The sequence below is a fragment of the Haplochromis burtoni genome, unplaced genomic scaffold, assembly GCF_018398535.1.
Source record: "Haplochromis burtoni strain Fernald_Lab_line unplaced genomic scaffold, NCSU_Asbu1 Contig_375, whole genome shotgun sequence".
NCBI classification, from domain to species: Eukaryota; Metazoa; Chordata; class Actinopteri; order Cichliformes; family Cichlidae; genus Haplochromis; species Haplochromis burtoni.
The window spans coordinates 354,053-377,873 of NW_024582736.1; the positions used below are offsets into that span (position 1 = coordinate 354,053).

The window sequence follows — 23,821 nt, forward strand, 5'->3', positions numbered from 1 at the left end:
CTGAAGTCTTAAATTTTATGAATTAATTTCATGTGGATAAAAAAATGCCAGTAGTTACTCTTTCAAGACTGTCTTAACATATTTGGGCACAAATAGAAACCTTTTTGTCAGCTGTATGCAGTTGCAGTTTTCCTTTTTTTGTAATTACATACACAGGTACCAGGCACTTTAGGTAAAGTGTTGAGCTGCCTATTAACACAAAGGTCTAATCAGCCAATCACATGGCAGCAGTTGTTGGTGTAATGGTGTGGGGGACATTTTTTGGCACACTTTGATTCGCTTAGTACCAGCTGAGCATCATTAAAATGCTGCAGCTTACCTGAGTATTGTTGCTGCCTATGTTCATCCCATTATGACCACAGTGTACCCATCTGCTAATGACTGCTTCTAGCAAGATAATGCACCATGTCACCATATCGTCATCTCAAACTGGTTTCTTGAACATGACAATGAATTCACTGTACTCAAATGGCTTCCACAGTCACTAGATCTTAATCCAATAGAGCACCTTTGGGATGTACAGTTGACAAATCTGCAGCTGTGTAACGCTATCATGTCAATATGGACCAATAACTCTGAGTCATGTTCCTAGCACTTTGTTGAAGCTATGCCATGAACATTTAAGGTAATTCTCAAGGCAAAAGGAGTCAAACCCAGTACTTGCACAGTGAACCTAATAGTGTCTAATGAGTGTATATAGATATCAAATGAAGACTGAACATTGCATTCAGAATAATTACTTGGCCTTTACATTAAAACATGTATTATTATTGCTGAAAACAGAGTAGAGTAAGCTTTACCTATGCTACCTGCAAGTTACACCAATCTATACATCCATTCACAAGCCACAGCATATCCAGGCAGAAGGGCAGCCTATCATGATAACGTAAAACGTAAAAGCAGGCACTGAAACTTGTTGTTCGTTAACAAAATATGTAGTGATCATAATTTACATGTGACTGCTCACATGTGGCTTTCCTCAAAGACTATGGCACAACTTAAAAAATATTAACTCAGTGTGTCATTTATTGTAGGAATGATTTATTCATTCTGTTTAATGATTTATTCACACATATTGCACGATACACAACTGCATGTGTATGTGTGTGTGTGTGTGTGTGTGTGTGTGACGGCAAACAATATTCTCCATGTGCTTGTTTTCTGTGATATGATGTCAATGCATCATGTGACCAGAAACAACTCAACTTCACTGCCATACAAAGGAAGTCACATGCCAGTCGTCATGAGGCCATGGTTATTTATAAAAATGAGTGTGATGAGGGACCTTCCACCCACCTCTTTGGAAGGTAACAACTTTCTGTGTGGTCAGTTTGTCTTTCCAGGCAAAACAACAACAAAAAAGCATCGTCTGATATCGGACTCTGGTGGCCACTGATGCTGCTGAGAGTCTTTAGAGAAAACTGCAGAAGACAGAAGATCAATATGTGTATTGACACGAAGGAAAACGATGCACACTGCATCTCTAAAATAGACTGAACAACATCAAGTGTTTTTGATCATTTTACATGCAGATGCTCTTTATATCCAGCTAAATATGGCTTGATTAATTCTGTGCATTGGTGTCAAAATGCCTTCCAGGCACAGAGGTGCCTTATATTTACTGATCTGGGTATTTTCTTACTTGCTCTAGTGAATACACAAAAGCTAAGCATGTGACTTGAAGATGATCCAAATGTGTCTGAGGTTGTGTTCATAAAGTAAACAAAACACTTATCATGTGCATTAAAAGGGCTTTGGTAATCACCAAGGATGAAGTTAAGCAGACTGTAGAGTCTAGGCTATTAGCCATTAATAGTAAATGAACATCAAAGTTAAATGGTTTCTCTCCAGGGTCACAGCATAAATATTAGCTGATCAAATTTAGGAAGTGATGCAAGGTGAAGCGGTGGTGTTACAATATAGCATCAAGAGTTTTGCCAGACAGCAGTGATGGTCCTGATATTAGCCTCTCCCTCCTTTCCATTTCTGAGTGCAACACATTCCAGTGAAGCTGCACTTAACCCTTCTTGTCTGCGCAGTGACAGCTGCTCGCCATTATGGCACTGCGTGAACTAATTTTAATGGCTGTCACAGGCAGCAGGAGCAAATGCAGGCCTGCCAGCGTAAACACTGAACTGAAGCCAAGAAGGATGGGCTTCTCTGCAGAGGGTAAATGGCAAGACAGGATAAGAGACCAGTTTACTTTCTGAGACTTGTTAATCATTTCAAATTTCATACAGACGCACAGACAGACGCAGAGACGGGTTTGAGTTCACCACCTCCTCAAGTGATGACTGTGGAATTACCAGTGGGGATTTCCATGTGTGGAAACAAAGCTCAATGTAGCTAATGCTTCAGTTCATTAATGCCGTTAATATTTTTCTTCTTAAAACCATCACCGTTTAGCTTTTGGCGGGGTTAGTTTTTACACCAACATTTTCCACATTACTTTGAACTATTTTTACATATCCAAGCTGAGGTGTTATAGCTTAATTTGTTAAAATAGGTGCAATTAATGAATAATTGCACCTATTTTGCTTTCCCACCACATGTTCACTGATAGTTAATTACTGCTCTAGAAATCCTGTACAATCTTTTATTTTTGTGGTTTAAAAACTATTTTTTAAGTACTGAATTAAACTTAAATAAATCTAATTAGATGGATGTGATTATTTGAAACTATTCATTAACCGATATGACGGATTGAAATGACAAGGCTATCTAATTAAACATTTGGTATCTCTGATTGCTAGACAGCTAAGCGTACAGATTCAACACCGCCCACCCATTTAATTCAGCTATTGCACATTTTGAAACTATACACTTAAATCCACTTTTCAGGGAAATGCTTGCAAACTTTACAAGGTCAGGCAGCCATTCATCTCACACATGAAGAGCTGCAGACTTAATAAACTACTTGATAAAAATCTGATGATGATCCTGTATTGAATGAAAGGAGGCCTTATGCTTTTTTTTCTTTTTTTTGCCATTTTCCATCATATTTATTCATGGATACTTATGTTATACATAGTCAAAGTTTCATTTAATGTAGACAACATCTTTACCAGGCGCAGACAGTCAGTGGAAAGTTAATTAAAAGGCAAAGTAAGTAAAACAGCTTGTTACAGACAGACGATGAACCAAGGGGCCGCACTATACTTAGATATAAGCAAAATTAATAAAGATTATTTTGTAATTTGAATCACGCATAGCTACTCAAGTACAGCACAAGAATAAAAATACTGGGCTTGAAATGTACATAATAAGTCCCCTTTAAATACAAGGGGTGTAGCAAAGCTGGAAGAAGTAAATTTGTCATAACAGTCATGAAACTGAGCCGAAATATTAGCTCATCTAAAAGAAGACGTGACATCTTGCATCCCCCTCATGGACGAGCACAAGTAAGTTAAGACTGGTGTACAGGGGCTCACAGTGAGTACTCATCTATTTCCAACAAGAAGATTTGAACTGAACTTTACTAGAGAGTTGAAACATTTTTCTACACACTGCCTTTCAGCTAACAGTGTCTCAGGACATTGAGTGATGGAGTACGCCACAGTCTGGTGTTCATCTGTGCAACTTTAAAATAACTGCAGACTTCTCAACTGCACTTCACGAGGGACTAGTGAAAATTATTTACACTAAAAGACACTTTATAAAACAGTAGGAGATGGATGTTAGAGCAGATACAGTAAATTACAGTATTAGCTTACATCTCTATAAACACAAGGATGTTCATAACGTAACAAAAAACTGTGAGCTTACCATCTTCAGTCAAGATGTATCAATATATGATTTAAGACCATCAAGAAAGTTTTGCACAGGAAATAAGTTTATTCACATTTATATATATGACATAGAAATCTGTAAAAGGCAACTGAAGTGGTGCGGTGAATGCGTATTTAAACAGAACACAAAGCATTCAAATAATAATAATAATAATAATACCTCAAACCAACCTGTTACTGTTTGCAGTTAAAGGTTTTTACCCTTTTTTTTTTTTTAAAAAAAGTGCACTTTCAGCAATTGCAATGTTCCATTTATAAAAGTTAACGAGTAAGGCAGCATGAGTCTTTTTTTTCCCAAAATGCAAAAATACTCGTCCAGTTATGAACCAACAATTTTCTCATAAATACCAACAAAAATCTAAAAAGGTAAAATTCTTGATCTTAGTGTGCACACTCTTCCTCTGGAAGCCTGCGAGCCAATCATTGACCTCTGTGGGGCTGGCTGATCAGCACTATGACAGTGGTGGAGCAGAGGCCAAGACAGCTGTCCACAGGCCTGACAGCACTTAACCATTAACCTACCTTAACATTTCCCTCAGCTTCTGTCTGGCACGCTATCACTACATTGGAAGGTGTGTGCTGTGCCTGGTCAATCATTGACAGACCAGTTTTTCTGTACACAAGGGCCCTTATGGCTGAGTGGGCACAAAAGGCACACTGTCTCCAAATAAGACCGTGTTTGTGTCACTTTGTGTCACAGAAAAGGCACTATGTCTAAAATTAAGCATCAACACTTGCTGGTCCCTTGCAAATTTTGACATCAGTAATTGTAGGTGTACATTTGAGTACAAGTGTTGTTCTCAAGGCTGCAGTTCATGTGTCTGCGTTTCTCTCTGGCTTTATAGTGAGCCAATAGCAGCGCTCAGTGAGTTGGAATGTGATGATTGGGCTGAGGAGGACCCAGGAATCCGAGCCTCTGTTTGTTCTTCCTCTGTTCTGTCATCTGTTGAGGAGAAGGGGAGGAAAACAAAAGCTGTAAGGTTTGTATATTCTGTATGTAGCACACACAGAAACTTGGTTTCTTGCCATTAATGTAGTAGTACAGTTATATATATGCATATATGAATAAACTTGCAGTACATGTAGATTTCTCCTCCAAGAGTGAACAAACTGTTTTAGTTTAGACAAAAATCATTGAATTTGTCATTTCAGAAGTTGCACAGTTATTCTACAACATTCTTCTATCAATTTTAAATCGCCTGAGATGTAATCTTCTGCACGGCTGCATGAAAATAACCTTGTTCAACACTGCCGTTATGACTGGAAACTAAAATGTCCCTTGGAAACTTCATTAGAGGACACAGTCATGTGTGGGAGTGTGCAGAACTGTGACCTGCACAGTGGATATATAAGAGTAAGTGTGTGTGTGTAAATGAATCAGAAATGCTGGTTCACATTTACAGTGGTTTCCAGTGTTGACGTCACAAATGGGGTCCATGGGTTCTGTGAGCCGTAAACTGTATATGCAAAATAAAGGGGGCGAAAAAAAAGCAGGCTGTGCAGAAAGCCACACTGCTAAGTAGCGACACACATAAACCTACACAGAGTCTCAGCTGTGATAGTGTGCAGAGGTCAGCAAAAGGTTGTAATGAAGGAGGAGCTGCAGGAGAACTTTCCTCCCAGTGAGAAACAGTCTTGAGTTCATATCTGGTGTGAGACCTGCAGACCTCCCTTGTGACTGCAGAGCTGTGGTTGGGCCTCACCTAACCCTCCATAAACACACTCACCTCCTGTGGCGTAAACTACACTTTCTGTTTACCATATAGGTGGAGTAGTATTCATGCTAACCCTATGATTCCTTATTAGTCAGAATAGAACCGGCAAACTTAGATTAGAATAGGTCCGCCTGCAGCTGACGCAAAACAGATTCAAAGATAATGCCTTGCCATCTTTGTTCAACCGCGCTGTAATAAAAGACATATTGAACTTTACTGCTTGCAGAGGTCGACAGTAGCTGTTCTCTTTTTTTGTTGTTTTTGTTTTTTTAGTGAAGTGTTATTCTGCCCCATAAGGAGCTGTTTTCACACATTAGGCAGAAGAGGAACAAGGACAGGCCTGTGACTGGAATCACATGCAGAGGAGGCAGGTGATGAGAGTGATCAGTCACACTGCAGCAGCGGTGCTAGTCATCCAAACAGCCAGAGGCTCACTGGCGGCTCTCAGTCGTGTCGACTGCTGACGTGATAGTCACCTGTCGTGCTGCATTCAGTAGCAGAATCCATCTGCATGAATAAACTGAGAGCATAGGGACTCTGCTAAAGCTATGTCTTTTATGTGACCTCCTCCCCTGTTGGTGTTACGAGGAGTCATGTGACGTGGACTTCACAGCACATGCGTGGCAGTCAGCTACCGAACAAGACGCAGTTTTACTTTGTGCTATTAAGCAGTTACAAAGAGCACAATGCTCAGAAGAGACCTTTTCCACAAGAGCATGAAAATTGCCTGAAGTAGCATTCTACCTGTTCTTTGAGCTCAGCCAGCTGGCCTGAGAGCTGAGCCACCAGATTGGCAGTGTTCTCCAGTTTCTCCTGCAGAGACCGCATCTCATTTTGCTCGTTGTCTCCCTCGCTGCTCACCAGAGACATGGCTCTCATACGAGGGAACCAGTCCAAGTTCTTCTCCTGGAGGAAAGGGGGAGAGAGATGGTATGTATGAGAAACGGAGAGAAAGGTGAAAAGAATAAACTCCTGAAATAAAGCTGACTCAATAGGTCAGAGAGATGGAAGCAACAGTATGTTGGCACACATGCAAGATTTGCATAGACACGTCAGGAGCATTACAGTGCTGAAGCCAGACTGCAGGAGGAGAGTAAACACAGAGGTAGTGGTAAGTGAAGACAGGCGTGGAGGTTTAATATTAATCATTTCATCAGAATGGAAGCTGCTCTCCGTTTTGCACCTGACAGTGTAAATTTTTTTAAGCACCATTGCTGTCTCTTGGATACAGCAGATAGCAATAATACACTAAATGAACAGTAACTGGCATTTCAATTCTCACCCACTCCATAAGCACACTGTTGATGCACACAGGAGATGAGTCACTGTCGTCTATCAAGAACACAACTGGGAGTATAGTGTTACTTATGCGCGCGCGCGTGTGTGGTCACATGCAAAACGCGGATGTTTATTTTCTGTTTTTCTAACAGCGCAGCAGCAGCAGAGCAAACACTCTGCAGCAACGGTATAAAAAAAAAAAACAAGGCGCATGCAAACCTATAGAATTATGTAAAGCGTGACTGTGTTTGTCTCTGTGTGGGTGTGTGTGCTGTTCATTTGCTACTGCATGGATATGTACACAGAAAGGTGTGAGCGAGCGTGTGTGTTTTACAACACGCGTGGCTCTTGTGCAACGCTGAAAGTGAGATAGGTTTCACAGCGACAGACTGCCATCGGCTTATCTTATGTAATATTCTTTAGCCAGTTCTTCTGATAAAAATTACTTAAAAGGTGCTGAGAGTGGGATTTGACTGGCACCACGTTAAGTCTGGTAGGAGGAGTGAGGTATTCTCCCACCTTCTCTTATATAAGAATAAACCGCAGGGATAGAAAGACCGATCAGAGTGCGAGACGCTGAGGACAAAGAAGAGGGCATGCCGTCTGAGGGTGGACAGGGATGTGGAGCGTGTCGGTTATTTGTTTGCATTTCCTCATGTGATCGGTTTAACCACTCTGCTAGGTGAAACATTCGTATCGTGAGTTTACTGCTTTGTCCATTCCTCATCAACAATACAAATGGAAACTCTCAGAAACTGTTCATATCAGTTTTATATATGCTCGCAGTGTCAGATTTTTAACATTCAAACACTGAAAAACTGTTGTGAATTTGACAATTGACAAAATACAAATTTCTACTATATAGACTGAAATCATAATAATAGCACTGGGAATACATGAGAAACTCTGGGTTACTTCGTTACCCAAATCATAAGTGAACCTTCAAAGTAATTTCGGTTTAGCATGCACATGCACTCACCAGAGACTATTAGTTTTACCTTGCTAGCATATTGGAATGACAGCATCACACAGTTGGTGCAGATTTGTTGGCCACTCATCCATGATGAGAATTTTACCACATCCCAAAAGGTGTTCTATTGGATTCAGATCTGGCAACTGTGAAAGCCATCCAGGTGCAGCAGACTAATTGTCATGATGAAGAAACCAAAGCTACTGTGAACTTTGGTCCCAATTTTCTTTTCCAATTCTGACAGGAGTGGCACCCGGTGTGGTCTTCAGCTGTCGTAGCCTTTCTGCTTCAAGGTTCAGGCTCAGAGATGCTCTTCTGCATACCTTGGTTTGTTGATGGGTTATTTGAGTTACTGCTACCTTCATATCAGCTCAAAGCAGTCTACCATTCTCCTCTAATCTCTGGCAATAATAAGGCATTTTCAACTAAAGAACAAACAATCTTAGCATATTACTTTACAGATGGTTTGGTGGGAAAATCCCAATAGATCATTATTTTGTGAAATACTCAGACCAGCCTGTTTGGCACCAAAAATAATTCCATGTTCAAAGTCACTAAAATCACCTTTCTTCCTCATTCTGATGCTCAGTTTGAACTTCGGCAGGTTGTCTTGGCCATGTCTGCATGTCTAATTGCTCACTGGATATTTAGCAAGCAGCTGAAAAGGTGTAGCTAACAAAGTGGCCACTGAGTGTGTACACACACACACACACAGTAAGTAAAAGCATAATATATCCACTTTAAGAGATGCATCAAACAAGCCGTTTTCTAAAGGAAATAGCTTAACTTACATTATACAGATCAGAACAATTGTACCTAATGAAGTGGCCAGTGATGTTATAAACTTTGCATTTTTAGCATTTTGCTAGGCTTTAGCTGACGCCAACATGAAGTATTAAAATTATCACATTTAACTGGTGTTATTATATAAAATCAAAACGCCTCATCTGAGGGTTAGAAACAGAGAAAAAAGGGGCCTGGTGAAGAATGGAAGTGGAGAAATATGATCAAGTACACATATTACTAAAACTGGGTTTAAAACAAGGTTGGGTCTCTTTCACTGAAGTAGATTTATGATTAGGTGCCATTTAGTTGTGCTGTCACATAAGCAGACCCTCTTCGCAGAATGTCAGCTTTTATTTTAAATGAGAGGCGATAGCCACTTTAAGTAACATCACTTATCTGAATCATTGTTAGCAGGTCAGTTTAAGTTGTCAGGTTACAGTTTGCTCCATTGGCCATTTTGCAGATATCTGAGTCAGATCACTCTGTAAATAAAAGGGTCCTTTCACTCCTTTACTGTACTTTGTTTTCTATTCCTGTTTTTTCTTTTAACCAGAACAGTCTGTTCACTACTCAGTGCTGTAAAGTATGAATTAAGTCATTCTATAAGAGCTTGACTGAAGATCTTTTCTGATTTAGGCTTCTGGCATCACAGGGGACATAAAATTAAAAAAGGAAAAAAAAACACACAGCAAAGGCTGTGAGAGCTCAGAGACAAAGCTCCAACATCTGAGGACTATCTAAAGCTCACTCTTAACAGCCGGATAAAAAAATAACTCAAAAATGTGAACATAATATCATTTTGTATGTGAAGTCCCTCATGTTGCCTGAAGCATTGTTTAATTAAAGAGTTAAAGTTAAACAGTGACTGCATAGAATCTAAATCCCACCAATGTCTTGTTGCTCTTTATTAGACTGTACAGTAATCCACTGTGGGCTATGCTGCACTGTCTCAATGAGTCAGGCTTTAGTGTCGCTTCATGATCAATTTAAACACATAACTGAGCGTGAATTTACAGACATTCATGTGCTTCTCACTCTGCTGCCGTCACCAGACCAGTGTGCGTTTATTTCATCCCGTACGGGTACATACTGTACATACAATCTGTAATATACTCCAGAAAAGTCAGGGTACTGATATAAAAGTGTGGGAACAACCTTAGATGTCACCAAAGACAAACACTGTATAATCAAATATCATCAACGCTCCAGGTTCCAACCACTGTGTCGTTGTTGTTGTTGTTTTCTTTTTAAAAACCCAGGCTTAAATCATAGGTTTAATTCATGAACAATAATGCTATCCATGTAATTCTACAGGATTCATTAAACTTCCTGACATATCTGAAGGTATTAGACATGCTGTAAGCATGGAAACAGACATTTATATACATACAGTACAATAAAAGGACATATTCATTAAAACAGTGCAGCCTACTGGGTAAAATTAGTAGTTGAGAGTCGCTGGTTAGCTAAAAGCATCTTTCTCAAAATGTATTTTTAATTTAAAGTATCTGTGCAGTAATGATTTTACTTGCTTTACTTTAATTATCAGTTAAGTATGCAGCACATAATTATTAAAGTGCTATGAAATATGTTTTTTGTATTATGTGTCACAACTCCATGGGTCCTCCACCCTACACGCTTGACTTTGAGGTTAGTCAAGCTCAGTGAGGTTAAAATAATGGAGTTCAGCCTGAATGACGTAGCTGCACAACACGTCCTTGTGATCAGCAGCCACAGAAGAGTGTCAAAGTATACAATGACACAGCACACAACAGTGCACCAGACAAGCATACACATATCACTGACACACACACACACACGCACACACACACGTTCTTGACTGGGACATTTAACAAAAAACCACAGCAGTACTTTCATCTCATTAAGCAAATTCTAACCTCTGTCCTCAGTTTACATCACAAATGCCGGCCCTTCGTTTGCTTCTTTTAGTAAAGGCAATGCGTTGCATGTGTGTTATATCAGAAATAAAGGGTTCATGATGTGACAGTGACTGTGTACATGTGTACGTGTGTGTACGTGTGTGTACGTGTGTGTGAGAGAGAGAGAGAGGGAGACAGAGAGAGAGGAAAAAAAAGAAAGGGACAGGGGAGCACGTGCCAGGCAGGGCTGAGCTATTAGCAGGCCACTTGAGATGGGTTATGTAACGCTGTGGCTGCTGCAGTACTTGCTGGGCCTGTAGTCGCTGTCATAATTTTACACACAAACACCCGCACACTGACTCACATCCACATGCACAACACCGTCAGAACAGTCACAGTGTAACAAGATCCTACTTTTATTCTTCTTTTTTTTTTTTTTGCTTTGCACCACAACACTTTATCCTACCAGATGAAATCATTAGTCAGGAGCTGCTTGTGTGTGCCTGCATGCATGTGTGTTTGAGGTCATCAGGTTACAGCTCTGTTCCATGACTGGGAGGGCAGTTTAGTTCATACAGCAGCTGCTGCCAGTGTTACCCTAAAACTGTAGTGAAGTAGCGGAGAATAGAGTTAAAAAAACAAAAAGATCCAATCAGTGAACTGGCACCAGCAGTATTTCTACCTGAACATCACATCAAGCACAACTCTGTGTTGGGATGTGGAGAACACAAACGGTGCAAGTTGCTGCAGACATCTGCAGCATGGACTAGCACTTCTCTCTAATTCAGCTGCTCTTTTACAGCTTACGTCAAAACACCGACGCTTTCTCTTATCAAGACTAAGTTGCTATGTGTGAGCAAGTGGAGCAATTTAATACAACATTTTAAGATGACGGGGCAGCAAAGAGACAGACTTGTTTAAAAAACAAGAAAGCAACAATGAGAAAAACAAAAAAAAAACAGGAATCCTAATCAAGGCAGTACAGTCTGAAACATGAGTCCCATTATGGCCTAGCAGAGCAGTTTATTGTATTTTTTGATTAGAGCCTTACTGTCTGGTATATGCTCACACAACTTATGTATCTTCTGTTCAAAAAAATAAATCCAAAATAAGACTAGTTAAAAAGCTGAAGTTAAGGTAAAGTAAGCAAACAACTAATACCCTAAACATATACCAAACTTAAACTTAATGAATGTCAGAAGCTGAATGCATCAGACAGAAAAACTATTTCTGGAGATTTTAAAAATGTAAAACTCTGCTTTCAGTTCCCTGTGCAACCTGCACGTAGGTGAAACCTGCACCACCTGCACTCTGAGTACAGCACAACCTCTTTATATTTATTCTGACATGGTGGTAGGATTTTATATGAAAGATTGCAGTAAAGCACACAAGCGCTGCACAAACAAACTGTACGCAACAGGCTGTTTGTTTAGTTGTCCACGTGCGTGCGCATGTGACTGTGTGGGTTCTGCAACACTTAAGAGGTGTTAATATGTAAAACCCAAAAGAAGTTAGAAGTTCATTTAAAAAAAAAAAAAGGTTATTCTTTACAAATCAATTTATTCACAATAACATTAATATTATCTCATTCTGAATTTTATGGCAGCAACATGTCTCAAAGTTCGGATAGAGGCAACAAGATGCTGGAATAGAAAGTGGTACTAAGTAGAAAGGGGTGGAACAACATGCAGCTGAACTTCTCAGAAGTAAAGATCGGTAAAGGTTCACCAATGTGCAAAAAAACTGCATCTAAAAACTGTGGAACAGTTTCAGAATAATGTTCCTGAATGTAAAATTGTAACGATTTTGAACATCTCATGACCTACAATCAAATGTTTTTTCATAATCTCTGTGTAAACGTCTGGATTCCTGTGATCTTTAGGCCCTCTGGTGTCAGTGCACTGAAAACAGGCCTAAACTGTCAAGGAAATCACTGTACAGCCTCAGAAATGCTTTAGTTCATGGTGTCATCCACAAATGCAGGTTAAAGAAAAAAGAAGAAGCCAAATGCAAACATGATCCAGAAATTCTGTTGCCTTCTCTGGGCCAAAGCTCATTTAAAATCGTCTGATGTAAAGTGGAAAACTGTGTTCTGTGATCGGACAGATCGATATTTGAAATTCTTTTTAAAGAGAGCAGGACCATCTGATGGTACGGGGGTGCATTAGTGCCTATGGAATTGTCAGCTTGCACATCTGCAAAGGCACCATCAATACTGAAAGGCATACAGCATACAGATTTAAGAGGAACAGATGCAGATGATGTTGTTGTCAGAAAAAGCCTTACATATTTTTGCATATTTCAGCAAGAAAACATACTGTAGCCATTGAAACAGCATGGCTTCATAGTAGAAGAGCCAGGTGCTGGGCTGGCCTGCCTGCCTTGAAAACATTTGGTGTGTCATGAAAAGAGAAATACGACAGACGGCCCAGGACTGTTGAGCCGTTAGAATCCAGTATCAGACAGGAATGGGACAGCGTTCCTCTCCGAAAATTCCAGCACCCAGTCTCCTCAGTTCCTAAATCTTCACAGGCTCTTGTTAAAAGAAAAAGGTTGCTGTGTGCGTGCAAATTCAAAATTGGCTCGTGTTTCTTCAAATGGTGCATTTTCTTAGCCTAAACATTTGATATGTTTTCCATTTTCTGTTGACAATAAATTAAGGGTTTCTGAGATTTTGTTTTTAAGTAGAATTTACACAATGTCCTCACTTTTTTTTTTTTTAAACTGGGTTTGTAAATTCCTGACTCATCATTGCATCATCACCCAGCAATACCTTGGCCTGGCATCAGAGAACCGACCTGTTGGAAGACCTGCTGATGCATATTAATTCAACGTCTATCACCTGTTTGTTATGCAAATTGTTCATTATAATGCCACCATTCTTATGCCCATCACGGCTGAATGTTAATCACAAAATGTGCCATTGTGCTCCAAGGCTTCATTTGAATCCATTAACCTAACAGCAACACCTTTAGTTGCCCTTACATCCTTCAACTTCTTGTCTGTGTGTCAGTGCGGCAAGTTGGTACATTGATGATAATAGGCCTGGACTGGGTTTAATTACTATTTAACCACACTGTGTCCCTGCAGGTTAGGAGCTCAGTATGGTGAGGACTACCTGAGTATAGAACCCCATCTCTCTCCAGCAGTGAGGGGAAAGGAGAATAAATTGGGATGCCTGGCACAGTCCTAGAGGCTCAGTCTCATTTTTTGATCACTCGTCTGCTGTAGAGGATCACGCTTCTATAGCACACTGTGCAAGTCTGCTAACTAAAGAGGCTGTGCATCTTTAAGGCTCTAACACGAAGACATCTGTATGCTCATCTGCTTGGTGCAGCTTGCCAACAAAATATGAATTAGGGGGTGAAATGAATGTGTTTGTTTGTCCATATGTTCCTGGAATAATAAGGAGGCTTGGGTGTGTTTATGTACCACCTTAAAAATGTGCAGTCTCAAATTCCTAAATCTTTACGCTGCTGTATGTCTCTTAAACGTGATCTGTATAAAGAGAGTTAAGCTATTTTGATCAGACAACAACTTGTGAGATGTACCTGTTAAAGTGGATCTATTACGCTTTGACTTACTGTGTGTGTGCGCGTATACACTAAGTGGCCACTTTGTTAGGTACATCCGAAAAATGGCTGATTAACAAGCAGCCAATCACATGGCAGCAATTCAGTACATTCAAGCATGTAGATGTGTTCAAGACAACACGTTTAAACTGAATATCAGAAAGAGGAAGAAAGCTGATATAAGTGACTGAGCATGGCATGGTTATTGGTGCCATACAGATTGGTCTGAGTATTTTAGAGAAATCTGCTCACACTCACACACAGAAAAAAAAAACATGGATCCATCCTGCATTATATCATCCATTCAGGCTTCCGGTGGTGGTGTAATGGTGTGAGGATGTTTTCTTGGCACACTTTGAACCCTTTAGTACCAACTAAGAATGGTTTAAACACTAATGTAACCCTAAACACCAAAGCCTAACCGAGTACAGTTGTTGACCATGACCATCCCTTTATGAGCACAGTCTGCCCACCTTCTGACGGCCGCTTCCAGACACGATAACTCGACATGTTAATGGTAAAGCTTAAATCATCTCAAACTGGTTTCTTGCACATGACACTGTACTCAGACAGCCTCCACAGTCACCAGATTTCAAACCAATAGGGCCAACAAATCCGCAGTAAATGTGCAGTGCTATCATGTCAATATGGACCAAAATCTCTAAGCAATGTCTCCAGCATCCTTTTGAATTTATGCAATAAGAATCAAGGCAGTTCTGAAGGCAATAGAGGGTCCAACACAGTACTAGCAAAGTGTAATTAATTGTGCGTGTTCATATTAAAGCTGGCCAAAGTTTCAGATAAGGTTAGCATATGAGGACGAGTAGAAATGATCCCTCTGAGGGGCTCCGTTTTTTCTACTCGTCACTGTAAAAGATCAGAGTGTGTCCGCTTAGCATCGTCATCTCAGACACAGAGCGCCGGCTGTGAGCACGGCAGCCCCAACCGCTTGCTGCTCAAATCTTCTTTTTACGAGAAGCTTTCAGTCAAGCTTTTTTAAGCACACTTAAAAAGTTTGTTTTATAAAGTGGGTGAACTGACACACTGCACCAAAGCCCAGCATAATATAAATAAGAATAATAACTGTTTTAGTAGATTCTGAGAATAAAAATATGGATGTGTAAATGAGCATAATGGGTCACATTTAAAGAACATAAATCTGCATTACAAAGATACACTGTAACAATTTCCCGTGTGTATATATTTGGCCTACTTACTGCAATCATTTTGTTTACGTAGCTCTCAGGACCAGTGTACTCGGTTGGATCCTTCACTCTCACCAGAACCATGAAGTAAAGGTAGTGCCACATGTTGTGTTCAGACTTGATATGCTCCTCAAAGGACACCGTTTTGTTATCAAATTTGTCTCTTTCCAACCCTGCAAGACATTAGCTCTGTTATGAATTCTACCTTAGACCATTTTGTCTATCATAGGCATGCTAGCTATACCACGAAGCTGTCTGTACACACCACAGATGAAACAACTGGTTTTGAGGATTTCTTCCTTCCCCTGTTTCTCACTCCTCAGGTCTGCAAAGGTGTCAATGATAACACCAAAGATGAGGTTGAGAACGATGATGATGACAACAAAGAAAAACAGAAGGTCGTAAACCACTCGAGCTGCAAATAGTGGCTCCTGGAAATATGGAAGAAACGCAGAATTTTATTTCAGGTTTTTCTTCAGACAGAACACACAATGAGAAAATGCCATTTTTCTGTATTCCCTGTATTCGTTTTCGGCTTGTCCTACCTCTTTGGAGGGTCTCCTGAGAATATCTCCCACACCACCTCCATTACGCAGGCCCTGGTTCAATACAGTGATTATACACATGAGCAGAGTGTCGCACACCCGCTCGGTCCCATCATCTTCACCTAACAAGACGAAAACACAGAGAAAAACATGTGATGGAAGAAATGGAGAGAGAGAGAGAGAGAGAGAGAGAGATAGAAAACCTATAAAAAGGGAGATTTTATCAAGAGGACCTTTGGTGTCTAATCGGATAAATGTGCACCTTTAAATTTGTGTTACATCTGGTATGAAATTACACAAGATTGGACTGACACGCAATACTGTTGTTCTTTAAAAGTTCTTCTTAAAAGGTGCTTCCCTTTTCCATCATTACATTCTGCTCATTTGATAGATTGTTTTTATTAATCTCACAGTGAGAATATTTATTTTTATCCATCCATCCATCCATTCTCTTCCGCTTATCCTTTTCAGGGTCGCGGGGGGCGCTGGAGCCTATCCCAGCTGTCATAGGGCGAGAGGCGGGGTACACCCTGGACAGGTTGCCAGTCTGTCGCAAGGCTTATTTTTATATTAGTCTTAATTTTATTAAACTGAGCTAGAAGAGTTGAAGAAGATTTTAGTTCATGAAATGAAAACAACATTCCAAAACAATTTGACCTAATTCAGATAAGTGTGACTCAGCTGACGCTGACAAGTGACTGATAATAAAACACCTCCAACTCCTACTGTAAATGAATAAAGCCACGCACAGCATGACTGCTGAGGAGAAAGAAGAGGTGAAGGATGTGGCTGAGATCACGTGTGTGCCCTTATGGCGCAGGTGATCCGTGGAGACGAAGGAGAACAAACAGGAGTAGGAGTCACCCGCCCTGCCTCATCAAGTTTCTTTGTGTGCACAAACTCAGTGTGTGTGCATGCGTACGTGCTTATGTCTCAGTATGTGTGTTAGTAACCTTTCAGGAAGTGATTACTGCTGGAAAGGTCACATACACGCCCACCACCCCAGTCAAAACACAAAATCTTAAAACTTATCCTCTCCGTGACTTCCACCATGGGTAGGACGTATTCAGTTTAATTTTACCCCAAAACCTACCAGGAACAGATGTGGGTGTAGAAGCAGGGCATCTCTCATTCAAACATGAGCCTGCAACCTCGCTGTTGCTCAATAAATCCCCTTTTCCTACAAGAACAACAAAAACATGGGAAGTTTGCGTCAGTGACAACAGCACTAAAAATTTCCATATGAAAGGTGACGATTAAATTATGCTCCCGCATTAAACCTTCTTCCCGCTAATTCTCATCAGCGCTGGTAGAAATCAGCAAGAAAGATATAGTCAGACATTATGTAAACTGAGGCAGCAGCTGCTGGGTGGGCGGTGAAGTGTTGCTGAAAAAACCTGAGCAAATCATTTGCACATCGGCAAAGCCCCGAGCAGCAGAGGAGCCGCACCGCCTGAGCGTGATCTGCTTGGGCAGACAGGCAGAAGAAAGAACTGTGCATCTGGACCAGAGTGTCACCAAAAGAGCTTTTTACAGTGATAGTCTGGAGAACTGAGGGCAGGTGACAGGAGGTTTAGGAAGGAGAAGAAGACGACAAGTTGGCGGGACAGGGGAGCAGGGGTCACAGCTCTAAGTTGGCAGAAGAGTGTAAAGGGTGCTCCCCAGTTCTGATGAAGCTCCCTCACGTCGTATCTCCACTCAGCCTTCAGCTAACATACAGAGAGGCGTGAGCCCAGCTGGTTACATAACCCACCACTGCTCGGCTGTGTCTGCTGTGCTCTATTCAGTAAAACACAGGATGGCGCGGCCACCAGGTTATGCAACAGGTGCACATGTGCTAGCAGGATGTCTTCCTGACCGTGGGTGCTGGAGCTCATTAACACTACCCACACTCTCCACAGTGTTTTCAAAACATGTGTCTGGGTATATAAATATATATATATATGGCTTACTCTAGATGGTCGACAATTTCTATGGGGAGATTATACACAAGAAAATGCTGATTTGATCATTGTAATTAAGAAATTATAGATCAGATCAAAAGTGAAGGGAAAAAATGAACTCGCTGGATCAACTAGCATCCAGCAACTCCAAAATGTGAACAACTTTGTACATTACGTTCTATGATTTACACAAATTCAGAAAACGAAAACACAGCTCACTAACAAATCACAGATGTTCATGGCTGGAAAAGATTAAAAAAGAAGAGCAAACTTGTTTCAGTTCAACTAAGGATAACTTTCATGAAAGATAACAGAAAAATATACTGGGAGAGAGCGCAAAGCACAACTACAATCCAGTCTGGAGAATGAACAAAACTTTCCTTTTCCTCCTTACACAGTATAGACTTGAAATGAAGTTAAGAGAGATAATACATATCACCAGATATGCAATTACTGCACATACTACTAGAAGATTTGATCTTTTTTTACATTGTAGAAATGATTATTTATTTAATTGTTTAAACATGGAGCCATCAGTGCATTTTTAAAGGTTTTTAAGTATGACACATTCATTGGAAAGGTCAGGTATAAGTACTATGACTAAAATAGATGTGGCATTCTTGCAACTGATTTCTATTGCATCACATTTCTTGCAGTTACATCTGAAGATGTTAAACACCACCCATGTCTCACTCAGTGTTTTTTCTGCTTTCCTCATAAAAGTGGAAGTGAAACTGTCACTATTTGGTGTAGTTTGTTTTAAATATCACACTAGACTGGTGATAAACATAGGCAGCATTTTTGAAGCCTTATTTTCAAATGGCAATATCAAAGGATAGCTTAAAGCCCAAGGGATTTACGACAGGGAGAAGACCTGTAATGACAGTAATGACTTAGTGTACTTTAAAAGTTAAAGTTTCTGACCTGGTGAAGGAAGGCGGTCCACCTCCATGCGGAAGTCGTCTTTGAGGAAGAGGAAGCCGATGATGGAGAAAAAGTAAACGAGAAAAACGGCCAGAACCGCTGTCAAAAAAATGGAGCGGCCATTTCTCGTCACACTCTTTATCACATTGAGCAGCGTCTCCTCTCGAATCACCAGGTCGGAAAGCTGCAAAAGGAGATCGTTATCTGTGAGCCATCAGCAAACATTCGGAGAACACTGTCACAAATCAAACGAGCTCTCTTACCAAAAGGCTGTAGAAGAACTCATGAACAAAGAGGCCCAGGACGCAGATGATGGCATACAACAAATGGTAGATAAAGAGCACGTCCATCACGACTGCTTTGTAGCCTCGAGTGAACGTCCCTTGGTTCCCCACAAAACTTACAAGAAACACCAACTTGTTGAAAAGCTGAAAATGGAATAAAAACAAAAAAAACTCGTACGTGTGAAGAGGCAAGAACAGACACATTCTTCAAAAACAAGCCTTTGTTCACTTACATTGACAGCACCGAGCAAAAGCAGCGCAGGGCCGAGGCCCATTGTGTAGATAGCACGCAGAATAAGGGAGACCAGGAAGAACCCGATGCCTATTGGTTTAGGTAAGACGGGAAGCAGTGCGGTGAAGACTCCCAATGCCACCCACAGTAAGATATTCCAGAATGGGGATAATGTGCCTGTGTGGAAGAATAAACAATCGAACAAGGCACAAAACATCAATGCTTTAAAGCACAACATCCCTCTAATGAATTATTTATCTGAGCTAAAAGCTTAACTTAGCAAACAGTCAAAGGAAACACTTTAAAATGTCAAACAACCATCCATGGGGACAGCATCAGTCAAAACAACCAACTCTTCTTCAGCTCACTGAGTAAATCAGCAGAGTGATGCTCATGGGTCTTTTGGAAACTGCAAAGTGCTGACAATTCATTGAGGAAGTATTTATCAGAAAGCCATCTTTAACACTTCTGTACGCCACAGGAACCACGTGTACAGTAGGTTTACATTTCAACAAATCACACCAAGGCAAACCAGCAAATACAGCAAGTTCTAGTAACATTTCGCAAAACCTAAAATCAGGTAATCTAACATTGCACGCAAAGAAATGAATTTTAAAGAGTAAAATAGGATGATTATTGGGTGATTTAACTTCATCTGATTAATTAGGTCTCAGGCTGACGCCAGGCTGAGGGCAATGACATGAAGTCGTATCAACATACCGATAAAAACGATTAAAGTCCAAGTTGTCCCACCTCAAAAAGATATCATGATGACGTGTGAAGGATTTCCTTTAAGCACATTTTGTACACACCTACTGCTTCTTATCCAATTAGATACTGTATGTTAGATAAATCACCAGCATTCATGAGACTGAGTGACCAAGGTGTTTAAATAAATGCAGCATCACGTGTCACAGAACACACATTTTCAGTCATAAAAAGAAAGCAATAATCATTAATAATTAACATTCCAAAAAAAGAGAATTGTTATAAACTTACTTTACTTGAAAATTAATACATTCAAAGTGTTCTTCCATAGGTTTTAAAAATGATTAAAACTGCTAGATAAAACAGCTGTAAATAGATGATGCAGTATACCTGCGCTTAAAATCAGACAGATGCATAAAAAGTCAATTATTTCTGAATTATTTAACACTATGTCTGCTGCTAAGCTGGGCTAAAGGCCTCCTGATTTTCAAAAAACATCAACCTTTCCTCAAAATCTGTAAGAAATTACACCTGGTGAAAACAGTCACTTTGGAGAAAAATAGACAGTGAAGTGGGCTCTTGGCCTAATTTTTTTTTTAAAGATCTGCCTGCTGCTCATTGCGTTGTAGCTGATGGTTGGTGGTTGACACTCCAGGCAGTGGTTGCACAGGTTTTCCTCATGTCACATGTCTCATGCTGTATTCACCTCATTTGCCCGTCTCAAAACTGAAATTAGTTTAAATAAATGGCCCCTTTGCCGACAGTTGCTTTAAAATTTACCATATTTCTTTCTTTCTTTTCATCACATAGCCACTAGTCTCTTTAACTCTCTGTCTGTACGCCTCTTTATTTTGCATGCTTGACTCCCTCATTATTTTAGTTGGATAATACTAATGAGTGTGTCTGCATTTGAATTAAAGAGATACGGCATAATTTAGCTGATATTGAGGACTTTTATTCTTCACATACATTTTCTCTAGTACATTTATGAGATGTTATTTCAGCACCAGGAGCTGTCCATACTATGCCCTATACAAATTTTACACAATGCACACAATAATTCTGTCTGCCTCATATGGTAAGTTCATCTCTACTAATATTGGCAGATGTATTGCAGATTAAATAGTTAATCCATGTCCAGTAGGAGCCATTTGAAGACCACTGCCTTAAAACATTGGTTTGCTTAGCAAAAGGTTTAAAAAAAATGGCTTGAAATTACAAATTACAATTTGAGAAATATGCAGAAATTCTTACCCTCATCTTCATCGTCACCAAAAGGGTAGAATACAGCCACAGCAATGTTGAGCAGGAGGGCCAGGTAGAAGGAGATGCTCCCCCAAAGAGAGATGTGACGTGAGAACCAGAACAGAGCCTTATTTTCTGTGCAAACACAACAGGGAGCATAAGTACAGGCACACGAATTCAGCACACACCACATCACTGCAGGCCCTTCAGTTTACTGTGAAAATAACATAACCAGACTTGCTGGATGGGAATCGTGATTTGTCGTCCTGAAGCCTGTTCCTGCTGCCACCACCACCACCACAGTCATTATTATTTTCCAAGAACTGGATGCCGAATGTAAGGAAGACTTACTGCGGATCTTCTTCTGCCACCTCATCTCATTGTAGAGGTTGTCAAACTGGTGGAAGAAGTCATTAACCTTGCTGCCTTGGTCATCTCTCTCAGTGGTGGTGAACACACGCATCTTTGACTCCTCAGTTAGGTACTCACAGATGTTAGGAACTGGAAACACTATCTGCTCCATGCTGCGGTCATTACGCACAATCTGATAACAAAGATTAAAGGTTTGGCTTACAGTTTTATAGTTTGACGAACAATTTAAGAAATTTTAGGATAAATGACAAATTGATGATGCGGGTTACCTCTATCTGAGCTGTGTGCTTCGCATAGTAACGGAGGGCATCATCCTTTTCCTTATCGTGGTCCATGCCTGACCCCAGACCTAACCCTGACCCAGGGGTGAGGCTCTGCTGCAAGATTTTGTTGTGCCTGGCCAACTAGGAATGAAGAAATATGATTAATATGAAGATATGATTTTGCTGCACTACACTGGATGATACTGTAACCAGTAGTGAACCAAAACTAAACAAATATGGTTTACAAAATCTCCTCATGAGCGTTAATGTCATGGTCATTTTTATGGATTTTACAAGACATGACTGTGACTTTGGAAAACAAGAACTGGGTGCTGCTTTAACCTTGACTGAAATTTGAAATAGCCCATATGGACAAGAAATATTCCTTCTGGAGAAAAGTTTTATGGTCAGCGCAGACAAAGGTAGTGCCATGATGACAAGAGGTATGTTTCGTGGAGTAAAGGTGAGGCTTTCACACTAAGAACACTCAACTGCCAAGCATGGTGGTGGTAGCATTGTGCTCTGGGAAGTTTAGTACTGGTACACCGCACAAAGTGGATGGAATAATGAAGGAAGTTCTTTCACCTCACATTAAATTAACATCTAAATGGTTGAAAATTTGGCAAAATTGGGTTTTCCATCAGAGCAATGATCCCAAACACACATCAAAACTGGTTTTGGGATGGATAGACCAGGCTAACATTAAGCTTCTGGAATGGCCTTCCCAGCTCCATGAACTCACCTCTATCGGAGGATTTTGGAGCAGGTCTAAAACCCAGGTGTGTGACAACCAATTTAAATAAATTCTGCCAAGAAGAGTGACCAAATATCTAAGCAGAATTATGCCACAAAATTGTTGATCACTATCAAAAAGGTGTGTGTGTGGTCGAGATGCAACTTATTAAGAGATATTTAATACATATATTTGATCACTGTTTATATATTTTTGAAAGTCCAAAATAAATGCAATCTTGTGCACCCAATTCTTGTTTTCTAAAGCAATTAAAGATGTAAAGTATACAATGATTCCACCCTGAAAAAGCCCTAAATTATTGTGAAATTCATACCCATGATGAGCCCACAACATCTGTAAGTAATGTCTATATACCGTTCAAATTCAAGCTTTATGGCCTTGTTTTTTGTAATAGAGCTAAAGCTGCCATCTCCCATTAAAGGGATTGAATTATTTCACAGTTTTAAAGTGATCCAGATCCCAATCAGAAACCAGCAACAGTTTCTTTCTTTCCCCACACTCTGCAGAGGTAGTTTTTATGTATCCTTGCTGATAAAAAGACATTGAAAAGGACACCTGTGGCACAAGAATTAATAGATGAGTAAGAAACAGGTTCTGGCCTTTTTCCTTTCCTGTGATGTTTACCTGTTTTGTGTACACTGAGGTCAACTAGAAATCTAGGTTCAGTCAACAAATTAGATTTCCTTATTTTTTTCTGCTTCTCTTTTTAGGTGAGGAAAATTTAACATGGTTTGTGGAAAACATTCTGAGTTCTGAATACTTGCTGAGGTTTTTTTTTTTAATTTATTATATTTTAAACATCTATTTTACTCCTTTAAAATAGGCAATTGTAGAGAAATTAAGAACCATTTAGTTTGTGCATTCTATCTATTGTTTATTTTATATTATCAATTTAATTTGTTTATTTAGACAATCAGAAAATATATTTCAAAGCTGATGCACACATTTGTGCATTCCTGTTTTAAGCTGAAAGGTTATTTTTTAAAAAGTCAAACATAAAAAAATAAAATGTAACAAAAAAAAAAAAACAACAAAACATGCACACTTCCTTGTCATGATGAAACTCGTCTGCTCTGTAGACCAAAATATCCTGTCTGACACTTTGCTCTAAAGAGACAGAAGTGAAAACCCACAAGACTTGGCTTGCTCTCAACAACTTACAAATAGCGTAGACAAAGACTGAGACACGTCAGATGGACACACACATTTAGAACAAAAACAAATTTCTCAGGGGTACAGTACTCCTTCCTCATTCCCTCGTTCCTGATCCCTGGACAAAGCAAACCATGTGTATTTAGTTGTGCAGCGACTACCTGCCTCAGTGAAAACGCCTAAAGCCTATCTGTCAGTAGAGCCA

The 23,821-nt window shown here is 40.0% G+C and overlaps 1 protein-coding gene across 1 annotated transcript in view; it reads right to left on the reverse strand.

Annotated features, from left to right (window-relative positions):
* Positions 1–4,007: 4,007 nt before the first annotated feature.
* itpr2 (inositol 1,4,5-trisphosphate receptor, type 2) overlaps positions 4,008–23,821 on the reverse strand; it is a 59,801-nt gene continuing 39,987 nt past the window's right edge. The window contains exons 46-57 of the mRNA XM_005943697.3: positions 21,717–21,851; positions 21,427–21,619; positions 21,085–21,210; positions 19,124–19,299; positions 18,870–19,034; positions 18,607–18,790; positions 16,833–16,919; positions 15,740–15,861; positions 15,460–15,625; positions 15,207–15,367; positions 6,248–6,409; positions 4,008–4,731 (exon numbers count right to left, since the gene is read on the reverse strand). Of these exons, the coding sequence (XP_005943759.1) occupies positions 4,651–4,731; positions 6,248–6,409; positions 15,207–15,367; positions 15,460–15,625; positions 15,740–15,861; positions 16,833–16,919; positions 18,607–18,790; positions 18,870–19,034; positions 19,124–19,299; positions 21,085–21,210; positions 21,427–21,619; positions 21,717–21,851 (1,758 nt within the window). The 3' untranslated portion in view covers positions 4,008–4,650. The remainder of the gene's footprint in view (positions 4,732–6,247; positions 6,410–15,206; positions 15,368–15,459; positions 15,626–15,739; positions 15,862–16,832; positions 16,920–18,606; positions 18,791–18,869; positions 19,035–19,123; positions 19,300–21,084; positions 21,211–21,426; positions 21,620–21,716; positions 21,852–23,821) is intronic.